The sequence below is a fragment of the Seriola aureovittata genome, chromosome 20 (genome assembly GCF_021018895.1).
Source record: "Seriola aureovittata isolate HTS-2021-v1 ecotype China chromosome 20, ASM2101889v1, whole genome shotgun sequence".
NCBI lineage: Eukaryota > Metazoa > Chordata > Actinopteri > Carangiformes > Carangidae > Seriola > Seriola aureovittata.
The window spans coordinates 18155987-18179352 of NC_079383.1; the positions used below are offsets into that span (position 1 = coordinate 18155987).

The 23366-nt window shown below is 42.8% G+C and overlaps 1 protein-coding gene across 1 annotated transcript in view; it reads left to right on the forward strand.

Annotated features, from left to right (window-relative positions):
- drosha (drosha ribonuclease III) overlaps window positions 1-23366 on the forward strand; it is an 82415-nt gene that overhangs the window by 44888 nt on the left and 14161 nt on the right. The window contains exons 23-28 of the mRNA XM_056364432.1: window positions 1585-1655; window positions 9562-9606; window positions 13196-13353; window positions 18496-18601; window positions 20127-20268; window positions 22888-22970. Coding sequence (XP_056220407.1) covers window positions 1585-1655; window positions 9562-9606; window positions 13196-13353; window positions 18496-18601; window positions 20127-20268; window positions 22888-22970 — 605 coding nt within the window. The remainder of the gene's footprint in view (window positions 1-1584; window positions 1656-9561; window positions 9607-13195; window positions 13354-18495; window positions 18602-20126; window positions 20269-22887; window positions 22971-23366) is intronic.

The following is a 23366-nucleotide window of genomic DNA, read 5'->3' on the forward strand; positions in this document are numbered from 1 at the left end:
TTTTGTCTTCAGAATTTGAATGGTCATAAGGATTGCAGGAAATGCATGGTCTAAAAAACCACAATGGCTGGTGCCCTCCGAGATTCACAAGCTACTTTCATTATTATACCACTCAACTAGATTTTTATATTAGTACAGGGGCTCCAAATGAATGAGAGTCTGTTATGTGCCAAAGTGGCTGCTGGGTGAGACAAAGTTGTCAGGCTTAATCAAATTTTACGAACATTTGGGCGATGGCTGCTAGTAATTTCCAGCTCTGTTTAGAAGTAAAGGGCATGCAAGGCAAATAGAGTGGGTGTGCAATTGTGTTTGTCTTTGAGCTAGGTGGTTTGTTTGTATTTCTTTATGGTTTTGGTCATGTAGGCTGCATCTTCACTCTGTGCGTGTTTGTGTGTGTTTGTGTGTGTGTGTGTGTGTGTGTGTAAATGGCCAGTTAGCCATCTGAAAGCAGTTTCCCTCCCCAGATGATGAATCCCTCATATGTTTTTGATGTCATCCATGAAAGCAGTTTGCGCATTTAGACTTGCAACCGCACCGCGCCCCATTTCCACTGGCTCATTTATGCACATAATAAAAACCGCTGCACGATTGTATACCCAATTTGCCAGGTGGTTATTGCTTTCTAAATTGAATGAGCCACCCTAAGTGTAATGGCTCGAACTTGTACGCAGCTTAAAGGGACCATGATAGTACCTCTGATTTTAGTAGAAACAGTAGAAGAGCAAAACAACAAAAGACGCAGCGGAGAGTTCAGTTGTGAAAAGGAGCTCGAAATGTTGCGAATCATTCCCATAGATTGAGAAAATTTGGGATTCTTGTCTTGTTCTTTGCTCGCGGTGACAGCAGCGGATTTCTTCTTTTGTACCTTGTCTTTTGTGTATGTGTGTGTGTGTGTGTGTTTGTGTTTGTGTTCAATTCAAGTTGAATTCTGCACAGATAAGTTATATCTGAGTAGACAAGTCTTAGAGGACACCATACTTTTGTTCACTCCATCCATAAGCATGTGTACATGAAGTACAAAAGTTTGTGTGTTTTGTCAGGCCTCTTATACATGTGCATGTGACACACACTCTTAATTCAACGATGATGTTTATGTGACCTTGGCCAGTTCCATCACAGTATAGCAATACAACCATTCCCTACCATCCTCCTCCTCCTGCTCCTACGCTCCGACAAGGGGGAGGTGGATCTGCACAGGAACCCCGGGGTCATTTCACCGTCAAAAAGCAATAAAAATGCACTCCTACTTTTAATAAAGCAATTATAACTCATTGCCGAGTTCAATTAATTTTAAGTTTTCCATTAGCAGAGAAGTCTGAAATTGCCTCAGAATTGCTAGAAATTTTTTACACCAGCAATGCACTGGTGGAACGTCATGCTTTTTCAGTTATTTCAAAATTGTGTTGATGGGGGTTGGCAACTAATTTACCATTTCACATATCCTGCACAGTTTCCCAGCAAACACTCCACACAGTTCGCACACTCTTCCTGAATAAACTTTGTTGTATTGATTTTGTCTTCAGTCATCCTTAGCTTCTTGTTTTCTGTTTTTCATCTGTGGTTTCCCCCCTCCCCTCCCCCCAGGTGCAGTGTATTTGGAAGGAGGCTTGGAGGAGGCTCGGCAGCTCTTTGGTAGACTGCTTTTCAACAGTGAGGTAACTGGCAAAATGTATAAATGAGTTCTAATTTGATTTCTGCCTTCTGCCACTTTGTAGTTTTATGTAGAGGATGAACATTACTTACTGTGTCGGCGCTCATGTGAATGTAAACATCAGTCACAGAGTTGAGCCACAGACACACTAGACGAGATATTCCTATTTTGATGTGTGGCAGACCTAACTAATGTTTCACCAGTCTGGTCCTTTTTATTCATTCAAACCCACACGCTTTATGTTTTGGCAAAGGACTTCGTATCGCACGATATTGAGGCCTTGCCAGCCTCCGAACCTGAAATCTCACATAATCTCGCTTTATCCTGCAGTACTTTTGACTAGCTGCATATTGTGTATACACTGATATGCACAAAGATAAAACAATAGGAATGAGAAAAAAGAAGATTTGGATAAAGCCATGGCAGCAAAAAACAGGCTGAGCATGGCTTGTATATTTTGCAAAATGAACTGGAGGTGTTGAACATAGCAGTTTGCCAGTCTTGAGCAGGACACCTGCTATTGTTTGTGTGTGTGTGTGTGTGTGTGTGTGTGTGTGTGTGTGTGTGTGTGTGTGTGTGTGTGTGTGTGTGTGTGTGTGTGTGTGTGTGTGTGTGTGTGTGTGTGCATGTGCGTGTGTGTGTGTGTGATAAGCAGGCCTGAATAATTGATGAATGAATCAATATTTGCGTTTGTCTTGGCGAGAACCGTTAGAAATCAATTCAATGATTGCAGCAGGTCTAGTATGTAGCAGCAGGCTTGGTTCTAATTGGCTGTTGAGGATGTTTGTCTGAGATTCTGTTGGCGACGCCAACACACTACAGGGCACACGGCAATCTATCAAACATGTTTGATCAAAATCAGATCAGAGGCTTCAGGACTGAATCTTTGAAAACAACTGGTGGGAAGAGTATGATTAATTAGGGATCGGAAAAAAAAATTCCTAAAAAGAAAAAAAAAAGTTCTTTATACAACAACCATTGATTTTTCAAGGTTCAAGATCAGTATCAATATTCTGTTGTAAGTTAGCTTTGTAGTCAATTTTTTTTCTTAATGTTTAATTTTATTTAAAGCGATAGAACATTTGGCCTTGGTTTGTTTTCATGCATGGCCGAGTTTACTATGAGTCTCTTATACTGTGTGACCAGCAACTGTGTTTGAGTGCTGAGTGTGCAGTGGAAAGCTGAAACATCCTTGGTCCTGTTTCACTGTTACCCTCTGGCCATGAAAGTTGACAGCAGTTATCAAGCTACTGAGTTGTCACGATGTGGAGGTCTTTATTTGAATGATGAGAGATTCTCTGATAAGGGCTGATGTTTTTGAGGCTGCTGAAGAGATGTGGATTTAAAATATCGGAAAATTTCAAGGATTCCAATAACTCTATTATAAAGAGCAGTGCAGCATCTGTTGGAGCTGACGGATGAAAGGGTACACTGTGATAAAGGCTGTGATCAACATATATATATATATTGCAAAAGTAACCAACAGCATTGAGCACATCGATATCCCATGGCTACCAAAGATGCCTGCTGTGACATGTCTTCATGATGGTCTTGCTGATGATAAGACATGGAGTGTAGTGTTTGTTTCATCACGCAGAGAGACAACAGATGAGAGTAAAGTTAGGCATGCTTATGATAGAGTTTCCAGATGGAGCATCCATGTACAAAGACTAACAAAAACACATGGAGGAACGCAAGTAGACAAGTATGATAACAGATGCTGAATTGTTTAAACTGCAGTCCATCCTAGATTAAATCTTGTCTTTCTTGTCTGTTATAATTTTGAATAATAATAAACTATATCACAGGATCTAACTTTAATAGCGAATAAGGACATTCAAGCTGGGAGATGCAGACAGGTCTAGACAGGAGCTGAACCATTCAACACTTTAGTAATCACTGAGATCTTAAAATCAATTCTAAATGGGCGCCTGTAAAAAGGATGCTCAAATGGGGAGATATGTGATTTATATTCCTTGTTCTACTTGAAACGCTTCTTCAGTGTTTTGAATCCGCTGAAGATGAGTGTCAGCTTAACAGTATATGCAAAGAAACATGGAATTAAAGTGGTCAATACTTGAAAAATAAAAGCATTAATAACACTCCCCTGATCCTTTGTACATAACCTTCAAGCTAAATTCACAGGGACCCAAAATGGAACTTTGATGTACATAAGTTAAGTACATAGAAAATAAACTTGACACAAAAAACACTGTCGCATATTGGTTATTGAATGGCCTTTAATACAAAGGCCTTGTCTTCTAGCTCTGACTGAGTTGGAATTGACTCTTTGTTACACAGAGGCCGGTGCCATCCTCCATCTCTTGCAGTGTTGCTCCTCCTTTTGTATTGTCTTTAGGAGTTTCTTAAAAATGCAAAAAGGCTTTCCTAAAGAGTAGAAGGCCAAAAACATAAGCACTTGCCATACTCCACAACTCTTCAAGGGGGGGGGGTCTACTCGAACCTGACAGCCAATCAAGTCAGGTGTGGACCCATGACAACTTTCTGTACAGTCCAAGATGCTCTACAAAAAACCTTAACAATGCATAACAATTAATAATAAGTACTACTAACAAGTATATTGGCTCAGTTGTGACAGAAATTCCAAGCCAAAGTTGAGTACTTTTCAACTTTGGTTTTTAAGTTTTTAGACATGCAGACTGAGGATTGAAATAGTACGGCTGGCCCACCCCCCTGCTGAATCCTCCTGATGGCTGCTCTGTCACACAAACTGAGGGGAAACAGATGGACACAGATGGGGGTGGGGAGCTGTGGGGCAGACCAGGGAGATGGACGGACAGAGGGTGAGATAAATTTCTGTGGTCTGCGGGACCACTTGAATCCTTCTGTATTTCTAGCTTAACGTGTCAGAGTGGGTTTTCACACAGCACATTACCAAACTAATGAGATGCGGTGCAAAACTGAAGGACAATACATTTTTCTCTATCACAACCTGGAAGGTTTTGCTGCTCCCATTTGTTGATATAGTATTCCATTCACACATGGGTGATCGGTGCCATACCCTCCTTTTCTATCTGTAACAACAGGATGCTGGCTGGTGTCTCTTTTGCTCCTTTTTTTTTTTCTTTGGCTTTCTTTTCAATTCTTTCCTCTCTCTAACACTGCAGGATGTCATTACCCCTACAGCTGTTTCACTCTAGTTCTCTTATGACAAGTCAAAACAAAGGCTGCACGACTCCGGAGGTAAAATTCAGAATTGACTACCTAAGGCAAAGCATGCATGTAATTTCCACCTCAAGACCTAGCCAGACAAACAGTGGCCCCAGTTTTTTTTTCTCTCTCTCTCTGTTATTCCCTAATTGGTATGGCATTCATGACTGGAGCGCAACAGTTATTTCCGTCCCCTTGTTTTTCTTTCAACACATCACCTTTGCTGGCACTGGTTCCCAAACAACAGTGCTCTTGCCGTGGATGGAATCTAGCTTCATTGCACACAGAGGCCCGGAGGAAACAATAGATTCTAATTTGCTAATGACATTACTGTGGAGGTTATTAAAGCATCAGCAGAGAGGCAGGAAGCAGCTTCTTCAGGGGGAGCTGCTCGATTGCACCCAACCTGGACTCAACAGCAGTGCAGTGTTGCTGGGAAAAGATGTTGATGCCACTGCGGTGTCCTGAGGGAAGTGCCTCTTATGAGGAGCAATCACGATAATGATGATCTCACTAGTTGCCCATGGGCTAATCTGTTGGCTTTTGTTAACACCACCCCACAAGCTTACAAACGCAAACACCAAATATAACAGAGGTTGCTGCGACAACTGAGATGGGTCACCGTGGCCCTGCTACGGTCGCTTCTGATACTGTGGCACCGCAGCCGTTTTTCCTGCCTCTCTCACTTCTGGGTGCAGTGCCAAAAAGGGTTTTAGGGCAGCCTACTTTCAACTGACTCGAGCTGAGCAAGCATAACAGTTTGAATCTTTTAGACCTTTCTTTTCAAACTGTTTTGACATTGTTAACTGTGCGGGTATGTATTCTGAATTGTGCAGTTTTGTAGAAATTTCCTGTAAATCATTGTTTACAGTGCCATTATTTTTGGTCTCTCAGTACACCAGTAGAGTGTGCTAGGCTTACATGCTCATACAGGTGAAAGGCTGGCTGACACCTCCCTCCATATGAAGGCCACCTTTCTTGCTTGCAGCAACAGTAACCCCTGCCCCTGTGAGGTGGATTCAAGCCAGTTCTTTCTGCAGTAACACTCATACATTTGTGTTCTTTTTAAAAGAACATCTACTGGACATGAGTCTTTCTAATAATAAATGAGTGTTTCTATTTTCTGTTGTATGAACCACAAACATAGAGTCCACTTTTCTTTTCACTCAGCCACTCTTTATCCCTTCAACACTCCAGTGTCCATCCTCTTTTTCTTTTGAGATCTGTGCAATTTGTGAGCTTTGTCCTGTGACAACTATGGCTAATATTTCCAATGTTTGAATGAGAGTGCGTACTCCTTCTCTACTGTGTCCTTGGTTTGGTAATAGCCTGGAGAACGAAAGCTCGCGCACATTCACAGGCCATTTTTCCTTTCACAGGCGCATCTCTGCCCACACTCACAGGAACTGTAAAAGGTGTGTTCTTCACCTCAACCATAAATCGCTTGATAGATTTCGCCATAGCGTCGACATTAGTTTTCCCATATTTGGAAGAGCACCTTGACCATTCTCTGATAGAAGCCTCCGTTTTGGAGTTAGGGCTGCTTTTATGTTGGCATTGATCAGCAGCACTATCTCTTATCGATTTCTCCGCTGCACTACTACATTTGATGGATTGATTGGCAGCCTGTAGCTAGAGACTAATTTGTCAGGGAGCACTGGACCTTGTCAGAGAAGAACACCATTATGTCCCAATCATGGATGGCCAACAATCCCAGGGGTGTGTGTGTGGGGGGGTAGTTAGTGTGTGGGTTGAGGGAGTAGTGGTCTTGCCTATTCACGGATGGCTTGTGAACCCTGAGTATGTGCTAGACTGAGCCTGTGTCTCGATTCCCCCGTGGGTTAGAGCAGCACTGATTGAAGTCCACCTTAAAATGGAGATTATAGGCGGTTACACCAAGTTGCCTTTCATTTTGCTTTTAATTTCAACTCTCATTATGGGTAGGCCGTTGACACTCAAATAAACATGTTTGCATATGTTCCCCCCCACCCCTTTTTTCCTGTTTCTAGCACAAGAGCTCCATCCTCCAAATGGCTGTGATTCAGCTGCTGCACATGATGATTTGTGCCCCCAGTAATTATACCTTCCTCGTGCTGGGAGAGAGAGAGTAGGGAGGAAAAAAACCTGTTGTTATTCTTAAATCCCCACTCGATTCTGGCTTAATCATTGTCTGCCTTGTCTTTGGAATGGCTGTAATTGAAACATTAGCTGTTCGGGTCTATATACAGCATGTGGGCGGATCGCGTGCGCCCTGTGGACGGATTTTAATCATAAGCCACGATCACAAGCTGAAGCAACTTGTGTGTACTTCACTTCCTCTCTCTTTCTTCTTTGATTTCTACATGCCTGTATGAATATGAGTCCTAATTTTTAGATGCATCACTTTCGTGGTGTATGTTGCGGCAATTTGTGTGGCAGCAAAATCACTGTCAAAAGCAACTGATCCATTAGCCAGTGCTATTGACTTTCCTTTAAGTGATGCCATCCTCCATCGCCAAGAAACTTGTATTGTATTCACAAGCAGGCTCTGTGTTGACTTGATACCCGCTATGAACTTAGTGCTTTTCAACTCCAGTCCGAGGATAAGAGACAAGCAACCAAAAGGAAGCATTTGCTTTGTATTGACCGCTTTCATGAATTTTTCATCTGCTGCTCAAGGCAATGGGTTGCCAGCTGGGTGGGTTGAGAAGATGAGGCACCCATCCAGTGCCGCTGACCACACACAACTCCCCGATGGGCTAGCGCTGCATTTTAAAGGTTTATCTCCTTGAACCTTTTAAACACCTGAGTGATACTGTACTTTAGAGGCCCTCACCGCATCTGTATTACCCCTATGACTCACCCAACATTAGACCCCTAAAACTGCCTATGCCTGCGTTGTCCCTGGCAACAACTTGAGAGCCACCGCTTATACTCCCTCTCTCTGTCTCTACAGCGTCTGTCTCTCTACCATTCAATCTTGTGTGGTTACTTCAGAGTAGGGTTGAGGAAACATGTTGATCTTGCACATATTTCTCTCTGCAGGCGGGGGAGGCAGAAGGAGTCAGACACTGTCAATGTGTGTCTCCAGAGACAACACACCTCTCAAAGCCAAATCCCACAACCCTCCGCCGCCACTCGCCCTCTGCTCAAATCTGCATCCCCACCCCCCACATCACTTCCCAGTGGGTGGTCAATATACAGTCCTCTGGGTCTGAAAATGAGATGCTGACTCATTTGCTGCTATTTCACCACCCCCAACTGGGGCCACTGATGGCACCTTAAATAACACGGACTAAGGAATCCACAGTGTCCCCTACACAGTGCCATCAATGGCACAAGATCACAGTCTCACTGTTTTTCTTTCTGTTCCACCACAGAATCATAAATAACGAAACGTTATCATGAAGCGTTAAATTGATTCTTAATGTTGAGAAACAGAGCTGCTGTCTCTGATATTGGTGAAGGCCAGGTTGTCAAGGCCAAAAGGTAAAGTCTCAGAGGCATTTTAAAGTCACAGGAATTGTTTTAAAGCTGCACTAATCAATACTTTTATATGAACAATGGATCAAATGACTGCATGTAATGTGAAAGAGGTCCTCAGCGTAATGACCCACACAGGATTATGCACAGGCTTTTCAGTTGTTTCTAGCTCTATGAGGCATTTTAGTGTCGTTCAGCCCATTGTTTTAGTTTTACAACAGCAACTATGTTGACTCACTCTCACTGCTCTTATTAACCTGTTTCTAGCCGCAGCAAAGAAGCTCAGATAAATCTACTATACACTCCCTGCCCAGCGCCAAATGGCAGACAAAGTTAGCAACAAGCCGGTGAAGTATTTAGCTGCTAAAGAGCCAGATATTTCCTCTAGGTGTTGGCGGAGAGCAAAACAGTTCTATATTGAACATGTATTCCTTGGTGTGCCCAGAAATGACTCCAAATGAATGCTAACCTTACTCCCTATCTGGTGGATGTTTAAATAAACAGGCAATTAAAAACTAATCATTCCTATCTATAAGGTGATAATATGCCAATATTGTGTTTACAGCTTGTTGCACTGCCCCCATGTGGCCAAAAGAAATCAATGAATGCAGCCTTAATGAACATGGTTAACCAGGATGAGCATAGTTAACAGGGGCCGAGAGATGCTCCTTGTTATCGTTTTGGACAGCGTTGGATCCAGTGCAATTTACAGCTGGTGGCTCTAACAGACAACATATTCCCTAGCCTATTATCCTAAACATCTATACAAATTAGTTACATCAAAGCAGTCTACAGAAGTCTTACTCAAAGCTTACCTGAGAGCAAGGGTCCCTGTTCATTAAAGTAGCCAAAGAATATTTCACCTCAACTTTTACATCCCAGAAAGTCCACACGGCTGATGAAAGTCAACACAAGAAATGTTTGAATTTTTTTAAATCCACTTTTGAGCTGTTGTTTTTGCTCTGAAGCTGGGACCTTAATTGTTGCTGGAGCAAACAAATATTTGGAGTCTAATTGCCTCCTGGGGAGGGAGGGGAAATTACATAAATTTTTTTGCAATGTTAAAATCACCCTGGCACCTGTAGAAAATTAAGTTATATTTTACACATTGGTTTTAATATTTTTCAGTGTTTTGCCATTTATTATTCATTACCATGTTAGTTTAATGTTAATGAATTGTTAGAATGATAATTATTAACATAGATGACCCTATCACCAAGGGAAACACTATAATCTCTTCCCTCTGTCTCACACCCCCCCCTTCTCTGTCTTCACAGGACCTACGGGAGGTCTGGCTCAACTTCCCGCCACACCCCCTGCAGGTTGGTTGCGATGTGTTTTATTATTGATGTTTATTTTGGCTAGTTGCCTCTCATTAAAACTCACCTCACCCCCAAGATACAAAAGCATTCTCCCATCTTTGAAGTTTTCCAGCCTGAATGTATGTTTTTGTGTGTGTGTGTGTGTGTGTGTGTGTGTGTGTGTGTGTGTGTGTGTGTGTGTGTGTGTGTGTGTGTACACACAGAGGTGGGCAAGCTGTTAGTTGTTTAGCCTGAGGCTGACTGAGTGCTTTATAGCTGTCACAAGCCCCCCAGTAGCCATCCACTAGTATACATTGTTCTGCTCTCGTATCTCGCTGCTCTCCATTTTGGTCAAGACCCTAATCCGCTTTTTCATTTACTCCATCTCTCTTCCTCTTCGTCGTTGCCCCTTTCTCTGCTGTGCCATTCTCTCCTTCTCCATCATCATGGTTTCGCACACTCCCTCTCTCTGCCTCCTCACTCTCTCTCTGTGCTGCCGTTCTTTGCTTTACATGATCTGCCCAGAAACATTGAACATGTCAACAGTGTTTGTTTGAAATTAGGATTTGGAAGAAGAGATCAAAGATGCCATAACAGGATTACAGTCCCGAATCACATGGGGCCTCCAGGGACCGTCAGGCATCCTCCTCTCTGATGTGTTTGTGAGGAGAAAGTGTTTCTTTGTGTGTCTGCCGACACTCGTCTTTAAGCAGTTCATTCTCTTCATCTTCCTTCGTGTGTCGCTGCGTTTACTTATGTGCATTTTTTGCATATCCATGTTTGGCCCAAAATAACATTGTGTTTCTGTTTACATACCTCTCTGTGTGTATATATACATATATTTGTTTTTCCCACGTCTTTGCCTTCTCACCCGTGTATTTTTTATCCCCAAACGTTGGAGATCCACAGAGCGTCTGGGTGTTTTTGTTGAGCTTGCCAGTGCTCAGAATAAACGCATTGTATCCAGCAGTCTTGTTTACCCGGTGAGTTGCACAGCAGACGCCCCAGCGGTGGGCACCGTGGTCAGGGTGGAGCCCCGGGGTCAACCCTACAACCGCTCTATGGCGCGAGGAGATCCTTCACAGTGTGCTGCATGAGTAGTGATTAGCCGCTTCAGAGCCGCAGCCTCATTACCACGCACTGCGCGCTGCTGAGGTTTCCTCTGGGTGGTCCCCTACAAGGTGGGGTAACGCCTGTTAAATTGTGCCAACCTCTTGGTAGCTTGATACCATCCTGACCTTTTGGCTTGAGAAGATATAATCTAAGCAGTTTCACATAAGGAAAAAACATCTTTCCCTTTATTATTTATTTATTCTATAATTGATAAAGGCCCCCAGGAGTTTGGGCGAGAAAATATTATTCCCAAAAATGTTGCTGTGAGGTAACTCAGTGTCACCCCCTTCCCCTGCCCACCAAGATGAGGATGACAAAACGGAGGTGAAGAGGAGCTGCCTTAATGAGGTTTGAGTGGATGGCCATGGCAGCTCGCCATGGCGTGGGTAATTATGCGTACACCCGTCTTTGGCATACACGCATACATTAGCCTTGCAACCGACGTGCCCTGCAGAGCGCAGTGGTATGCGTCGTGGTTGACAGGCACATCTTTATGTCTTTCGTGTTCGCTCGATTCGCACCAGCGCATCATCACCCCCAGCTCTCCAGAATAATTTACCAGAACGTCATTTACGTTGAGTCTGGATTTCAAAATTTCTCCTTTGGTTTATCAGGGAGATACATGAGTGTCAGGCTTTTTGGGCCTCAAAAGACCTCAGCTCTGATTCTGCTTTCCGTCTGGACTGAGCTGAAAGTGATGCTTTGAAGCTATTTCAAAAGTGTGTGTGTGTGTGTGTGTGTGTGTGTGTGTGTGTGTGTGTGTGTGTGTGTGTGTGTGTGTGTGTGTGTGTGTGTGTGTGTGTGTATTTTTTTATTTTTTTTTATAACTGCTGTTGATTTTTTTTTTTTTCTCCGTTTGAAGCCTTGCTGCTGGCCATTCCCCCTGAAGGATAGCTTGCGCCTGTGAGTGCTGAACTCGTCAGATGTCGTTAGTTGTGATGCATGACATTTAAACGCCTTTCGTTAATTAACAGAGTGAAAAACGGCAGGAATGAAGTGTTTCTTAGGACATATTGGATGATGGAACCATGACATTACCGGCAGCACTCCAATTAAAATACTGAGTTTAAAAATACATCTCTGCTTTGCACACTGGCTTGACATGGGAGAGAAACTGTTTACTTGTCATTTCTTCATGAAAACAGACAAAGATGCTGGAAAAATGAAGAAAGTGGCCATCTTACCCCAGAGAGCCTTGAAAAGTTGCTTTCTTTATTCTTATTTTTGGGATGCTTTAAAGTGTACAGCTAAATGGAGCAAGCTAACAAGATCAGCTGAATGTGCTTTAAGTGTCCATATGAAATTATGTGGTTCAGTCTTTCAGTTTTCTTTGGAAAAGATGTCTTGGTCAAGCTTACAGCTGTAGCACGCAGAGACCAATTAGATGTTTCTAGCTGCCTAATTAATGCACCCATAAGGATATCTCTTGATTCAACAAACATTCATGCACATATTTTCCTAGCATATCATTTCTTTTTCTAACGAGCATAGGCGGGTTCTGCTGAACCCGTCTACCTCTGAACTCACCAAGTGCTAACGCTATTGTTAAAAGCATAATCAACAGCAGTTTTCACAACAAAAACATTATTTTAAGACTCATCAAATTCTCAAGGGCAAGAGTCTCGGGTATGGCCTGTTTTAAAACAAGCGAGGAGATATACAGTGCGCCCGAGTCACCGGAGATATTAATTGACCGTTTGAATCACCAGATTTAGAGAGAGAGAGACAAATCCGAGCTGTTTGACTCCAAACTTAATGACTAAGAGATTCCATCTGCTGCAGATCCTCTGAGTTTGTTTTGAGGCGGAGTAAAAACACACACTCTAAATAGGCCCTGAAGCAGCACATAGTGTAGAGGTTCATCTCAGTTAAGGAATTTATTTGACGCTCTTATGCAGAACGACCTCATTGAGTAAGTAGCGTTTTTTTGTGTCTGGTTGAAGGATCCTAGGACTGGTCATGCTGTCTGTTACTGACACTCAGTTGAGTATGGGATATCTACACACAAAGACAAAAAGAATCAGAAAATCCAGCAAAGAAATAAAATTATTATTAACTTTTATTAAGATTATTAAGATTTCTACACGTGAACATTACACCCCATATATGTGACAGTGGCACTAACCCATTTCATCCGATCCCATAACCATGGAACCAGGTTGCAGGGATTTGCTTCGATTCAGCCCCGAGAGCATTAGTGACAGATGCTGGTTGATGACGCCTGGCTCATTGTCTGCATTTCAGTTCCTCCCAAAGGTGTTGGCTCAGGTGGAGGTCAGGCCACTCAAGTTGCTCAACACCAAACTGGGAAAACCACTTATTTGTGGACGTGGCTTTGTCATATCTAAACAGGAATGCGTCTTCACCAGTCTCTTGTCGTAAAGCTGGAAGTGAATAGTTTGACTATGCGTAATAAAAACTTATGCTCTGTAACGACCCGACCCCGTGCAGGCCCGTCACAAACCACCATTGTACTGTTTTTCTCCCCCATGCCCAGGTCCAGGAGCCTCAGACAGACAGACAGCTGATTGAGACATCTCCAGTCCTTCAGAAACTGACCAGCTTCGAGGATTCTATTGGCGTTTTGTTCACGCATGTGCGTCTGCTGGCCAGAGCTTTCACCTTGAGGACGGTGGGCTTCAACCACCTCACCCTGTAAGTACAGTGGCAGTTTGTTTGTTGGTAATAGAGTTACAGCCAATAAAAATGCAAAGTGAGCCACTAGTTGGCCAGATGTAATTAGCAAGGATGCAGCAGAGGTAGCCAGAGTTTGTCTGTCGCTCCCTTTAGAGGTGATGAGGCTCGATGCATTATAATATATAATGTGATCTGAGATGCAGGGAGTTTTCTCATATGTGGAGCATTTTAAATGGTTGTAGCTGCTGTGTATGTGGCAGCCTCCTCCTCTCACATCATCATTATGTTTGCCCCCTGCAGCTTATACATTTTCTTGCAGTCTCTAATTCTGCCTGTACGACAAGTTATATCTTGAATGTCATGTTTAAAGTACCTTGCTGAAATATAGACTGTTTCACTGGTTTTTTGGCCTCATGCCTAATCCAAAGGTTTCACAGCTAAGAGAGAGAGAGAGAGGCCCGAGGGACTCTGAAGTCCCCATATCTGTAGTCTGCCTGTACCTGTGAGGCCATAACCCCACTGCCCCATGGGAAATGGGGTTTTGATTCACTGGGTTGTCCAGGGCAGGAGGTCTGAAATTTCTCTTTTTTTTTTTTTATTCACTGGAGCCACATCTCTTATTTGACAGTTTTTTCCCCCTCTCATTGTCATGCTTCACTCCACCCTCTGAATTCCTAGATTCACATTTATTCAATCCAGATTTAATTTAGACTGCATATGCTCTACATAGAATATCTCAGTATATTCTGTTTGGAGAGAGAGGAGTTTTGTTTCCGGTCTGTTTCCCGATTAATGGCAACGTATCACAGTGATGCTGCGGCGACTTAGCTCTGATACTGTAAATGTTTTCTCCTCTCTGCCTCCCCTGTGACATTTGTTCGATAGCGGACAAAGTTGCAAACTTCTACAGGGATGACTTGGAATTGATGGGAGAGAGAACGGCTCAGTCTGTTTGTAACAAACATGTCATTGTGTCACTGCAGTGTAACCTTGCTCGGTCATTCATAAACGCACGAATGCAAGTGTGAAGCGACTGCTATTTTCATATGAAAATGTTTCCACTAATGAGACTGTTCACTCCAATTTGAGGTGTTTCTGATTCTGAGTATGAGAGGGTTATTTGCAATGGAAGCTTAACTCACTTCTGAGCTTTACAACAAAACACAATAGTGAGTTTGACAGCTACAGCAAATTAGCCTTGGCAGCATACCTCTGATATCTTATTGGCAGGCTGCACTCTGTAATTGCTTGCTTAGGTTTGCCACAAGGACATTGCTCTGTGTGTGAGTGTGTATCTATGCTTGTGAGTATCTTGAGCACACGTTCACACATACAGTACACAGCTGTGTATGTTCTAATCCATCACTTAAATGTCAAAGCTCTCCCCACTCATGGTCAGTGAAGTCGATTAGAGGTCCAGAGGTTTGTCTCCCACTGAGCTTTACTTGGAAGACTTTTTCAGCTCAAGGTTGATATCAATGATACTTTCTTACTTGGTTGCATTACATCCAGTAGCCTAATGTATATTTTTATTTCACTGAATTTTATTGTTACTTTTCCTGGAGCAATATATTTTATATATTTCATATATTTTCAGGGTAATTTATGTTCATTAGCTCATTAGTGGCCAAAGGCAGGTTGACCTAAATAGAGCCGACTGACTTGAAAGCTGGAACTGCGCAACTGCTGCCCATGAGGACCAAAGGTTATACCAAAGTAGGTCACACTGTCGTGATGGAGAGAAGAATGAGGTCAGATAACAGAAAAGTAAGGTCAGACAATAAGGTAGGCAGCAGATGAGGAGAAAGGACCCAGGTTGGCCTTCGGCCTATCACTTTATGCAGAAGCAGAGGACAAACTGACCTAGAAGAAGACAGGGATGGGAGTTGACCCTGTCGAAAGGCGGTGGAGACTGGAGGCTTCCGTCAGACTGCAGAAATGCAGAGCTGCGGCCCCCAGGCGCTCGGCTTCCTATCTCCTCTCACAGCGGAAAAGCTGGGTGTTGCAAGAATTTCACCGTTAGTGAAAAAGGATTCACCTCTCTTCATGTTCAGAATTGTTTTTTAAATCAAAGAACATTTCACCGTGCAGCTTTGACAGTAGTTATATGAAACATTGCAGATAATCTCCATGACTCATTTAGCAGTCTATTTCAGGTGAAAAATAATGTTTATTAATGATGATATTTCACCTAATTTGCTGTTTGAAGAAAAGTATGACTTTTTAGATTAGTTGATTAAATAGCTTGTCTTGTCTAAGATTTTATACAATTTGCACTAGAAACTTTAAATCCAACACAGTTGTTTTCCTCTTCACTCAATTCATTTTCTGTTTAGTGCAATTTTGCTAGAAGAGACCCTGAGATTTCATTATATTGAAGTACCATTTTGAACTTATATTGATCTTTTGATGTAGCAAAATGTATTATCATATAGTGGATTTTTTTTTTTCCTATGCCTTTTCCCAAAATTACACTGAATGCTTGAGTCCAAAGTCACTGGTCCACTTGCCCCCCCAGTAACACTTCATCCAAAGTAGCTGCAGTTTACACATTTGAACCTTACACAAGCACTCACATATGAAACAAGAACATAATTTCCCTAAGAAGCGAGGGGAAAAAATGGCCTGACAAAATGGAGCGCTCCCCTCTTTTGGAGTGGGCAGCCTGTCGCCGCTTCTTCAGAGGGGCTGTTAAAGGTATTTTAGATCAAAGTCAAAGGCGAATAAAGACCTCGGCTCCACACTTTACTTCAATTTCCCCCACCTTACTGGAGCATTGTGCCTCTTGCTGTTGAAGTGAATAAGGGATGGCTCTTTGTGCTGCTTCACACAGCGATGCATTCCTCTTTGACCCGCTCTATCTCTCCCTTTCCCCTCTATCTCTTCCATTTTTTCCCTTCGTCTCTCACTGTCACTCCCCTGTTCCCTTTCCCGCTCAGCCTCCTATTGGATGCGGAATTAGCTCACACTACACCTTCTCCATCTGTTAGTATACAGCATGTGCTCCCCTTTCCCAGCTCCTATACAGGATATATGGTAGATTCAGAGAAAATCCGCAGCTAACCTGTTGACTCGCATGTTGTACAGGTGCTGACGGGGGGGGGGTCGTTCTCCCCTCGTCACCCTGACCTCACCTCTTCATGCTGTCATGTCTTGTGGCAGAGCCTTTTCATTAAGAAGCTTTGTGATTATGTTTTATGGAGGAGTGTGCGTTGGCAGTGTCCCTTCCCTACTAATGAAGCTCAGTCCAAGTAGTTCTGTCTCATCCCGTGTCCCTGCATTACCTGTAGTTGCTAAATTGATTAGTCAGTCGACAGAATATGAACTAACAACATTGATAATTGGTCATTTATGCCAAAAATGCCAAATATTTGCACTGTTGTGGTCTCAAATGTTGAGGATTTGCTGATATTTTGTGTTTGAGATTGATAGTTGAATATCTTTGGGACCAGGATTGTTGGTCAGGCAAAACAAGCTATTCGATGACCTCACCTTGGCACAGTAAGCGACCGGCATTTTACACTATCACCAGACTAAACAAGTAACAGAAAAAATAATCAGCAAATTAATGGAATGCCATAAAATTTTTTGCACACTTCAAAAAGTGCTGTCGATGTGGTTTAAGTGACTAGGATTTATTCTCCCTCTCCTTTTGCTTTATTATATAACAGAGCGGGTGAGGGTGAAGTGATGATGGAAGCATCAGTCCTCTATCAGTGAAAAGAGGAGTAATTCCACCTCAGAATCACTGGTTCTTCAGACACTCCATGCTCACTTCATTTTTCATGATCAAATCAGTTCCTAAATGATTTGATCAAATCTTGACATTTCATCACAGAATCTAAAGATGAGACCTCCAATATTTAAGCAATTAGTTGATTGAAAGAAAAATAATTGATAATATTTTTAATGAGAATTTGATGGTTTTTTTTTTTTTTTTTAAGTTTTACATCATCATCATACATTGAGTACCTGGGTTTTGGACTGTTGGTCGGGCAAAACAATTTGAAAATTATGATTTTTTTTCAGTATTTTTTACTAAACATTTAGTCAACAGAAAATGTAATGCCAATAATTGATAACCCAAATAAGTGACCGGTCCAGGCCTGCTAAAGATGCTGAAACTGTGGTTTCACTGAATCTTTAACGCAGATCTCTCTGGCTCAGATACGCTGCAGCTCATAAAAGGTAGAGGCGCCAGGAATCGGACAATAAACTTTGACCTTTCTCTCCCTTTGATGTCAGCCTCCTCCTCGTCTTCTACCTCTACATCTTTCTCTCTCATCTTTCAGACTTTCCTCTCCTGCGTGGAGCTCATATCTATAGATGGACATGTGCGCTGCTGCTGCTTCATATTGCCTACCTGTGTGCATTTCACTCACTTATGCCCCCCCACCCAGCACTTCCTGCCTGCCTGGCACAGCACCAGCCCACATCTGCAATGCTAATCTATAATTCTGTTTAATTAATGACCGTTACAGCGGCAGCAGTAGCATACCCCCCCCCCCCCCCCCCCAACCCCCGCTGCCCTGTCGAGCACTGTGCAGAGAGTTACAGTGTGCTCCCTGCCTTTCAGTGATGGCGAGAATGGCAGGAAGCTGATGTACAGTATCACAGAGCTGCCATTAGCATTTTCTAGGAATTGTTAGAAGGTTGAAAGTTGTTCTCTAAACCTGTGAGCACGCTCGCTGCTTTTAAAGGCCTAGGATTTTGACAGGCACTCCTGCAGGTGTACCAGAGGTTTTTAAAGCATGTATTTTTTCCATTTATATTTGAATTGCAATCAAAGCCCAGCGTTTTCTTCAGAAGGACTGCTACTTCAGGCAGCCTCCAAGTTGTCACACAGCCTGTCAGTGCAGCTGTTCCCAGAGGCCACCCATGAAATGTACATCAGCCGACTTCACCGTTTCTGTTAAAAGACTAAAAGCCTGGTAGATTTGTCGAGAGAGCATGATGCCTTTCATGCCCCACTGATGTGTGGCTGAATAACCTCATGTGGAACCCTCTCTGTCCCTTCTTATTTACCCCATTTCTCCCTGCCCTCCCATCTCACCCCATTTAATTTCCACTTTATCCCTCTGTAACCTTGTTTTTTTTTCTTCTTACTCGTCCTTTTACATGTTTAACTTTATCCATCCATCTTTTCTGTCTCTCATCCAGCGGCCATAACCAGAGGATGGAGTTTCTGGGAGATTCGATCATGCAGCTGGTGGCCACAGAGTACCTTTTCATCCACTTCCCTGACCACCATGAAGGACATTTAACAGTAAGATCAAATCCCTTACATCATTTGTCATCACACTCTCTCCTCGCTGGCTTTTGACCTCCCGCCAACAGGCACGGACTTTTTCTGCATCTTTGCACCTGTATTTTGTTTTCATTGCGTATTTGTGCTTCTGCTGTCTGAAGTTCCCTGAAACCACAGTTTGCCACGAGTTTACATGAGATGAAGTTACAGCTGAGCTTTTGCTTTTTTGAGTGTTGCGTGTTTTTTTTTTTCCTCCCTTCCTTCAATCTTTGAATCTCCAAGTACCAGCCAGGTACTCACCCCTTCCTCTTTGCTTGCTTCCACAAAATAACTCTCTTCCAGTCCTCACCCCACACCGCACCTGTATGTTTACTGAGCTCCTAGTGATGGGCATTGTCATGAGACAAAATTGTACAGCAGTTTTCAATAACACATCTTTGTTGGCACATTTTTACTGAAGCTGTCAAGTGTCTGAAAAATAAAGAATAAAGTTGCGCTGGCGTGTGTGTGTATGTGTGTATGTGTGTATGTGTGTATGTGTGTGTGTGTGTGTGTGTGTGTGTGTGTGTGTGTGTGTGTGTGTGTGTGTGTGTGTGTGTGTGTGTGTGTGTGTACCAGCTTGCACAGCTTGGAACACAGGTACAAAGCAAATGATCACACTTTGAACATGCAAGTCCATTTTCTGACAGCGTCAAACAGCATTACATCTCCTTCTTTTCATTCGAGCATCAGCATTTCTCTTTAGAAGGCTGACTACTCAAGGCTGGAGGGATTGAACTGGTCTAAAACCGAAAAAGAACCGCTGCAGTGAGACGCTTCTTCGTGGATATTCCTTATAGATGGAAGCTATGATGTTAGTTATATAAAAGCTTCCAGCAAGCTTTCGTTGAGAGACTGAAAGCTTCAGCAATGCCTATGCCCAAGAGTCAAGATGGGGTACATCTGAAATGGATTTCAAATCGGGGGAAAAAGTGCTCATTCAACTAGTGTGTGTGTGTGTGTGTGTGTGTGTGTGTGTGTGTGTGTGTGTGTGTGTGTGTGTGCGAGTGTGTGCGCTTGTGTGCGTGTGTGTGTGTGCTTGTGTGGCTCTGATTGTGATTGCGTGTGTACTGTTAAGGAGGGCACATCACAGCAAGACAGAGTCAGACAGTCATATTTCATTCCATTTGCTCTTTTTTCCCCGTCTTGTAGCTATATTTAACATGTTTGTGTTTTTCCTTTTAGAGACGTAAATGTACCTCACCCATTCTAACATGTTGTCATCCGCTCAGCTCCAAGTTGCAATGTAATATTTAACAGAGCAATGTGCAATCTCCCTAAAACATTTACTCTGCATTACCATTTCTGTCTTTGATGAATTATTCCATGTGGTGGTTTATTTTGATGTTTTTTATTTTTTTTTATTTTGTGTGTGTACTTCTGTAGATTTCCATGTAAGCGCACATCTGTATGAAGCCTCTGTGTGGCCGTATGTTCACGCCGTGAGTGCGTTCCTGACAGGTGGACGCGGAAAAAAAGTGACGCTCTGTGTGTTTGTCCGCAGCTGCTCCGCAGTTCGCTGGTAAACAACCGCACGCAGGCCAAAGTGGCGGAGGAGCTGGGCATGCAGGAGTTCGCCATCACCAATGACAAAACCAAACGGCCGGTCGCCCTGCGGACCAAGACTCTGGCTGACTTATTGGAATGTATGTCCACAGTTGTTTGATTCATTCATAGGCCCTTCATAGACACCTGCTCAACCTTTTCTTTTTGGTCTCTCCAGAATGTGCAGTTTAAGATTTCAGCATGAAGTACCATTATTGATTTCTTTGTTCCCTTTGTGCTGGATGTCAAACAGTCACTTCTCTGCTGAAGACACTGGAAGATGAGTGAGAGTGTGACTGGAGAGGTTCATAATTTTCCTTTCTTTTCTTTTTTTTTTTTTTCTTAAACACCACCAACTACAGCTGCCACCGTGTCCCACAACTAATAATCTACTTGTGGTTTTCTACCAGCTTAATAGATTTTTTGACATTCAAAATATGCTTAGTAAATAAGTGTTTGGATGGTGGAAGAATCACATTTGGCAGCTATAGAGAAAATTATCAGCTTTGTCTGGTAGTTGTTTTTTTCCTCCCTGCATTAGGTTGACATAAAGACCTTGCTGCTTGCAGGATATTATACAAATAAGAGTGGGCAGTTGTCTTGTCTCATCATTGAAGCATCACAAAATTCCAACTGAAAATGCATCCAGTCTGTGTTCATCAAGAGTGATAGCTGTGCACCAGTCAAACCAAGCTGCTTGTATTTTAGTCCTATTTGACTTCCTATCGTCTAATGTTTAAAACTGTATGAGGCTGTAGCTCTACTAAAGCAGTTTCCTTGTAGAAGGGTAGAAAGTCAAAGGGGTTTTTCTTTAAATCACATGATGTTACAGTAACATCATATTTTTGTATCGTGTAATAAAAGGAAAAATAATAGGCTATGGAAGGTGAGGACTCATGTTAAGTTTACAGGGGGCACTATTAGAGTGAAGCAACACATTTGGCAGTGGCGGGGGGTGGAGGCTGTCGGGGATTAACTTATGGCTTTTCTGACCCCTGCTGGGTTAGTCACTTGGTCCTGGTGTGTCCTGAAATGTGGAAGAAGAAATCCAGGGCTTCATTTCCCGGACCGATCCCTGCTGACCTTTAATTCTATATAAAGTCACACTCATCCTGGTATGAAGTCGGGGGTAAACTGTGACTTCCAGCACTGTATAATGTACTCACCACTGTCGACTCTGGTGTATTTTTCTGCTGATAATTAGGAACAAAAATGTTTGAGATCATTTAGAACATATTTTGTGCATTATTTCTGTTCACCAGAGGCCATTGATGAGTTTATTGACAGTTACAAAAAAAAATTCAATCACTATATCTCGGCCCTTGGTCTCAGTTTTCATAAACACACACACAGATATTGATATCAGTATCGGCCTGAATTAAATCCAGTATTGGTTGAGCTATAATGCCAACTGATAGACAATTTTCTTGGTCACATTTTGAGTTTTATTACATGGCCTACTGTTCAAAAATGAATGCATGATGTGCCCAAATTCCCAAGCCCACAAATGTGAAATAGATGGTGAGCTCTTCCTTTATTAATGCACATCAAATACATGTATCTAGAGACAAAACGTGGGTTCCTTGTGTTTAAACTTTACTGCACATTTCCCTGATTTCAAAGCCATGATTAAAAGGAAGTCTAAGGAAATTTTAAGACAGAGTGTAGAGAGCAGGGGCATATAGGCTCCTAAAGGAGTTTTTTTAAATCGAAAACAACTGGACTAGGTTATTTGTCTGGGAAGACGTTTCACCTCTCATCCAAGAGGCTTCAGGCTTCAAGAGGCATATAGGCCTTACTGGGGCAGAGGTCACGCATCAGAGGACACCCATTGCAGTCCACTTTAGACCAAAAGAGGGCGCTAGCACCGACAAAGACTGTAATATGAAGGGAATAGATTGTCAGAAAAAGTGGAAAAAACTGGAAAAGACAAAGAAAGAAAAAAGCATTAATGTGCTCCAGGTCAGCATTCAATAGTCATGCCTTAATGCATGAATAACACGCATACACACACACACACGCATACATACACACACAAAGACAACGCAGCGCTTCATATCATTTGCCTTCCAAATTATCCTTCAAAGTTCAGGCCAGAGCAGAGACGATGACACAGGAAGGGGACGAGGGTCAGAGCTGGAAATGAGCGCAGCTCTTCTGTATATGAACAGCCGTGCCCTGCAGCTACAGCAGGCCCTCACTGGCCTCCTGAAATATTACCTATTATTCCTCTCTCATGTCCCACTGTCTTAGTCACGGAGATGAGTGAATGCAGTGGCAGCTAATGGAAGAGGAAAACAAAGGGAAAGCCACGAGATGAAGATGACACCCCGCACCTACTGCTTACATTTCCAATCTTTTTTTCAGTTCAGTTAGACCGCCAGTTACTCTCAATTCAGCTTGACGTATAGTTTCATCTTATATATTATATAGATGTGTCTGTGAACTCTGTGTGGCCCTTGCTATACCAATTTCCTGTTGGATGGAAAAAGGCAAGCAAATACTGAGCCATCTTTTCCAATTGTTTACATTAACATCACATCACTTGCTGTGGAGGGCCACAGCTGAGTTTTGTCCTCTGGTCTTTGTTAATGTTTTATTTGCTTCAGCAGGAAGGCAGCCAACTGTTAAGCAGAGCAGAGAAAGAAAGCCACACATCAACTACCATTTTTGTGTTGCTTTATTTTTTATCAATGGTCTCCTTCTTTTTCTTTCTCCAGCTTTCATCGCCGCTCTCTACATTGATAAAGATCTGGTGTATGTGCACACCTTCATGAATGTCTGCTTTTTCCCCCGGCTGAAGGTGAGTCCCTATTGATAGCTATTCACCACCCACACCTGATCAATGAGCCGTTGAGCTGGACATATCGGAGAGAAAGAACCAGGCAGATGATGAAGGCCAAGCTAATGGCTGAGCCCTAATGGCACCAGCATCGATGCAAGGCCTGAAGTGGTGCTCGGCTCTTGAATGCCTCTCACAATTGCGGTTCGAATTGCTATTTTAGTCATCTTTAATGGGAATCGCAACAGTGGCGGGACATATTTATTTGGTTGTTGATGTTATTCATCATTGATCCAAGAAGTACTGTTGATGGCGTCCACTGCTGGTGTGCTCCAGGAGTTGAATAGATCAAGTAAGCTTCTATCAAGATGTCAGTTATGAGTGAGGAGGAACATGGCTTCAACTCTCAAGCGCCTT